The following is a 4,231-nucleotide window of genomic DNA, read 5'->3' on the forward strand; positions in this document are numbered from 1 at the left end:
AACGTGGTCGGGAGCAAAACTAGCACAGGTCCTCCCTCGATAACGTCCGGCTGGACTCTGGCTGCACTGACGTGGTGCGCGCGAGTCGCATTTTACGTATTATATTTTATATAGAAAAAAATAAGGGCTAAATTAAAAATCTATCCAAAAACTTCCCTGTAAAACCTGATTAGTAAATGAAATGTCAAATTTTCATAAACATAGCGTTCCCCTAATTCTCATAAAACTGATTATGCTTTTAAAATCGATGTTACTTCTGATTTTTTTTTGATCGAGTCAAATGTTTAATATTGTGTTTTTATCCAAAAAAGTCACTAGATCAAACGTTTATCTGTGCTATATATTTTTTTAGGATTTTAAATATGATGATTTCTATCCAAAAACCATGATTTAGAAACATACATTTCGGAGCAGGGCCCCTTAAAAGTGAAATTCTCGAGCACGTAAGAGATAAGGCTACGGTAAAAATTGTATCACTATCGATATGAATGAAAATAATGTGGCAGTAAAGTCGAAACCGTTCGTCGTGTTCGTAATCAGTTGCTTGTTAATTGCTCCGAGGTTCAGTTATCAATATAAAAGGCTAGGCAATATTTATAAAAATCTGCGATAGTATAACTTTGCATATTTACTACTTTTGTTTCTTTTATTTTCAGTTCTAGAAAGAAAATATGATAAAATTCCCCGTATTTTCACGATACAAATGCTCTCCCCAATCGGGCTGAAAATTCCCGCAATTTGGGGAATTCCCCACACATTGTCAACTCTGATGGCGGTAAATTTAGTTCCACAATTATTATTATCCCCGAGATATCAGACTCTTTCGTGAAAAAGACTTTAGTTTATAATCGCCTTTGAGAACGTAGGCAGAAACACTCTGTGGCCTGTGTATGGAAAAACCGCATTGTGAATTATGTATCAAGTGTCAATGAATGTTTTGATGCAATTTTGACACTGACAGTTTTCATTAATAAACAAGCCAGTGCCCTTATATAACCTCAAAAAAAATTTTTAAGTTCTTTATTTAAAATTTTGAAATTTTAGTTGCTTTTAATTCTTTTGGGGTTAAATTATTGGAAGTTAACTTAATAATTATTAAGATAATTATATAAAGTTTATGTGCCTTTTCACCACAGTTGGTAAATAAACTATTTTAAATATGTTTTAATAAATATAAATTTAATTAATGATGATGAATGATCTTATTTAAATTCTTTATTTGAAATTTTTTTAAATATAAAGTTATTTTTTCAGAAAATGGCGGACACAAAAAAGTTTTCTAGTACAACAACTTTTTGTGTGAAATGTGGCTCCATACTGCCTCTATTGCAAGAATTTGGATCAGTGAAATGTTATGCTTGTAAAGCCATTTATGATGTTGAAAGTAAGATTGTTATATTTATATTTTTATGAATAGTATTAATGATATTGTAATATATATTGTATATTGTGTCATATTATAGAAAGACTAGCTGTCCCAGCTAACACTGTTTTACCTTGCTCTTATCACTTAGGGTATTTAAAAATAGATGCCTTCCGATTCTCAAACCTACCCAAAATGCAAATTCCTTTACCCCTGTATAATAATAATAATATGTGATGTGTTGGTTTATTTTGTTGTTGCAACAACTTTTTCTTTCTCTCAACATTTTTCTTTCAAACGGTTTCTCTGGAGCTATTGGACCAATTTTTTTTAATTATTTCACTGATTGATATGCACACAATCACTGAGTGGTTATATAATATGTACCACAGGTGAAGCCAGGACAAACTGTTAATAGGTAGCAAAAAGGAAATATATTTCATTATAGGAAGTCCGTATCTCATCTCTGAAATTGACTGGGGTGCTTTGCTTAGTATCTTGTACTTGGTGGTGGTATCTTGTACTTGTACTTGGTGGTGTTACCATCCCATATAGCAAAGTTGTTAAAAATTTAGGTGTTACCTTTGACCAAACACTTTCCTGGTCTCATCACATACAAGAGATTAGTCGAAAGGTGTACGCTGCATGTGGTTCTCTACGGCGTCTGCAAAACTTTTTGCCAATCCCAACAAAAATTATGCTAGCGCAATCCCTCCTTTTCCCTATCCTCGATTACGCGGATGCGTGCTTTCCTGACCTTACAGTTGAGAGCATGGAGAAACTTGAGCGTCTACAAAATCTTCTAATACGATTTCTTTGGCCTTCGGAAATTCGACCATGTATCTTTATATCGTAGATGACTCAAGTGGCTCCCCATTCGCATGCGACGTAATCTCCATTCCCTTCAATTATTATACCGTATCCTTTTCGATCCCATCACTCCTTCCTACCTTAAGAATAACTTTTCATTTCTACACTGTGAAAACTACTCTCTACGATCCGTTGACAGACTTATTTTGTGTACCCCATCTCGACACACAAACTTCTTTGGTAATTCTTTTACTGCCACTGCTGTTAAACTATGGAACTCCTTACCACTCAAGATAAGACTTGCTCCCTCTTTACCCTCATTTAAAAACCTTGTTCGGAAACATTTCTTTTTATCAGCCTTTAATTCGGAATAGTATATTTATTATATGTATTTACATTTATTAGTATTATAGAATATATTTTATATACTTTATGTAGTTTTATGTATGTATTATCATTAATTATTTATTTATTTTTCTTTTATGAATAATAATATCTTCTTATACATATATAAAAATGAATCGCATGTGTTGGTAAGCGCATAACTCGAGAACGGCTGAACCGATTTCGATAATTCTTTTTTTATTATATTCCTTGAAGTACGAGGATGGTTTTTATGTAGAGAAAACGTAAATATGTACCATGGGCGAAGCCGGGGCGGACCGCTAGTATTGTATATATATATTATGTAAGGTTATTTATAGTATAGTTATTATACATGTGTGTTATTTATGTGCATAATATAATGTACTTTTTGTGTAAGTATCATACTTTTTTATTTTCATGTTTATATTTAAATTCTAATTTTATTTCCAAAATTTTATTTACTAAATATTTCGCTTTTTTACCGCTTGGTTGCCTGGCAGAGATCACTGCTTAGTGATAAGGCCGCCGATTGTACTACATCTTTCTTGTACCATATTTTCTTCTTATTGTTTCCTATTATTAAGTGATTGTATTACAATAAAGTGTATTAAATAAATAAAAATAAAATAAATAAATAAATATTTATTTATTCCATAAAGTATAAACAATAATATTGAACGGGCTAAACTGATATTACTTATGAACTAAAAAACTTTTATTAACACAAAAAATATAAAAGGAGAGGCAGACAGCACTGGTCCTAAATTCATTTATTTTTCCAGATTTCAAAAATATAAAGTACAACTATACACTACATTTTAACACAGTTTCTGTAATGACGAATGAGAATATACTTAACTTGGACAACCCTGAAGGGCCAGTGGTGGAAAGAAAATGTCCTAAATGTGGTTGTGATAGGATGTCCTATGCTACGCTACAATTGAGATCGGCAGATGAAGGACAAACTGTGTTTTATACTTGTGTTTCTTGCAAGTGAGTATACTATGGTATTAAGTTTCAATACAAGATTAGAAAAGTTAAATGTATTTGGATATAAAAAAAATATTTGATATTTGAATCTATCAATAGATTTTTAGATTTCTAAATCTATGATATTCACATAAATCAAACACAAGAAAATACTAATTTAAATGTATGTTTGTCCATATATTATTACATCCTTAAGTGGCAATTTCAATTAGTTGTGTAATGATTATTTACTATTGGTGCCCACACCTTTCTACTCTGGCATAAAAAATACAATATCATGTCAGTTATTAACTTCCAAATAGGCAATGATTATAAATATCAAAGAAGTTTGGGTTAATGATATCTAGTATGTCTAATTTCTCTCTTCTGGCAGTAGCAAAAACCAAATAATGGTGAGCCAGTGCAAGTAAAATAGTTTTAAATAATTTTAAACTTATTCATTATTCATAAGATGTTTATAAATTACATGGAATATTCATAAGAGATTTATAAATTACATGGAATGATACACATTTCTTTTCATGATTTAATTTATACTGCAACAAAATGCTTTACATATTATTATATAGAACTTAAATTCAAATATCTTTTTTTTTTGCAGATACAAGGAAACAGAAAACTCCTAATACCTTGAAGAATAAGTTAAGTAGGTTATGTTTTGTTATTTTATTCCTAAGAAGAAATATAGTTATTTTTACTGTA

General features: G+C 30.8%; 1 protein-coding gene across 1 annotated transcript; it reads left to right on the forward strand.

Moving 5' to 3' along the window:
* Window positions 1-941: 941 nt before the first annotated feature.
* Polr1H (RNA polymerase I subunit RpI12) lies at window positions 942-4,231 on the forward strand. Its single transcript, XM_089695714.1, has 4 exons — window positions 942-1,139; window positions 1,255-1,384; window positions 3,322-3,532; window positions 4,131-4,231. Exons 2-4 carry the CDS (start codon window positions 1,258-1,260, stop codon window positions 4,153-4,155), a joined length of 363 nt encoding a protein of 120 aa, XP_089551840.1. The 5' UTR covers window positions 942-1,139; window positions 1,255-1,257; the 3' UTR covers window positions 4,156-4,231.

The sequence above is a fragment of the Colias philodice genome, chromosome 5 (genome assembly GCF_061535455.1).
Source record: "Colias philodice isolate Cphi_HAF_F1 chromosome 5, ilColPhil1 Martin Lab GWU primary, whole genome shotgun sequence".
Taxonomy (NCBI): Eukaryota; Metazoa; Arthropoda; class Insecta; order Lepidoptera; family Pieridae; genus Colias; species Colias philodice.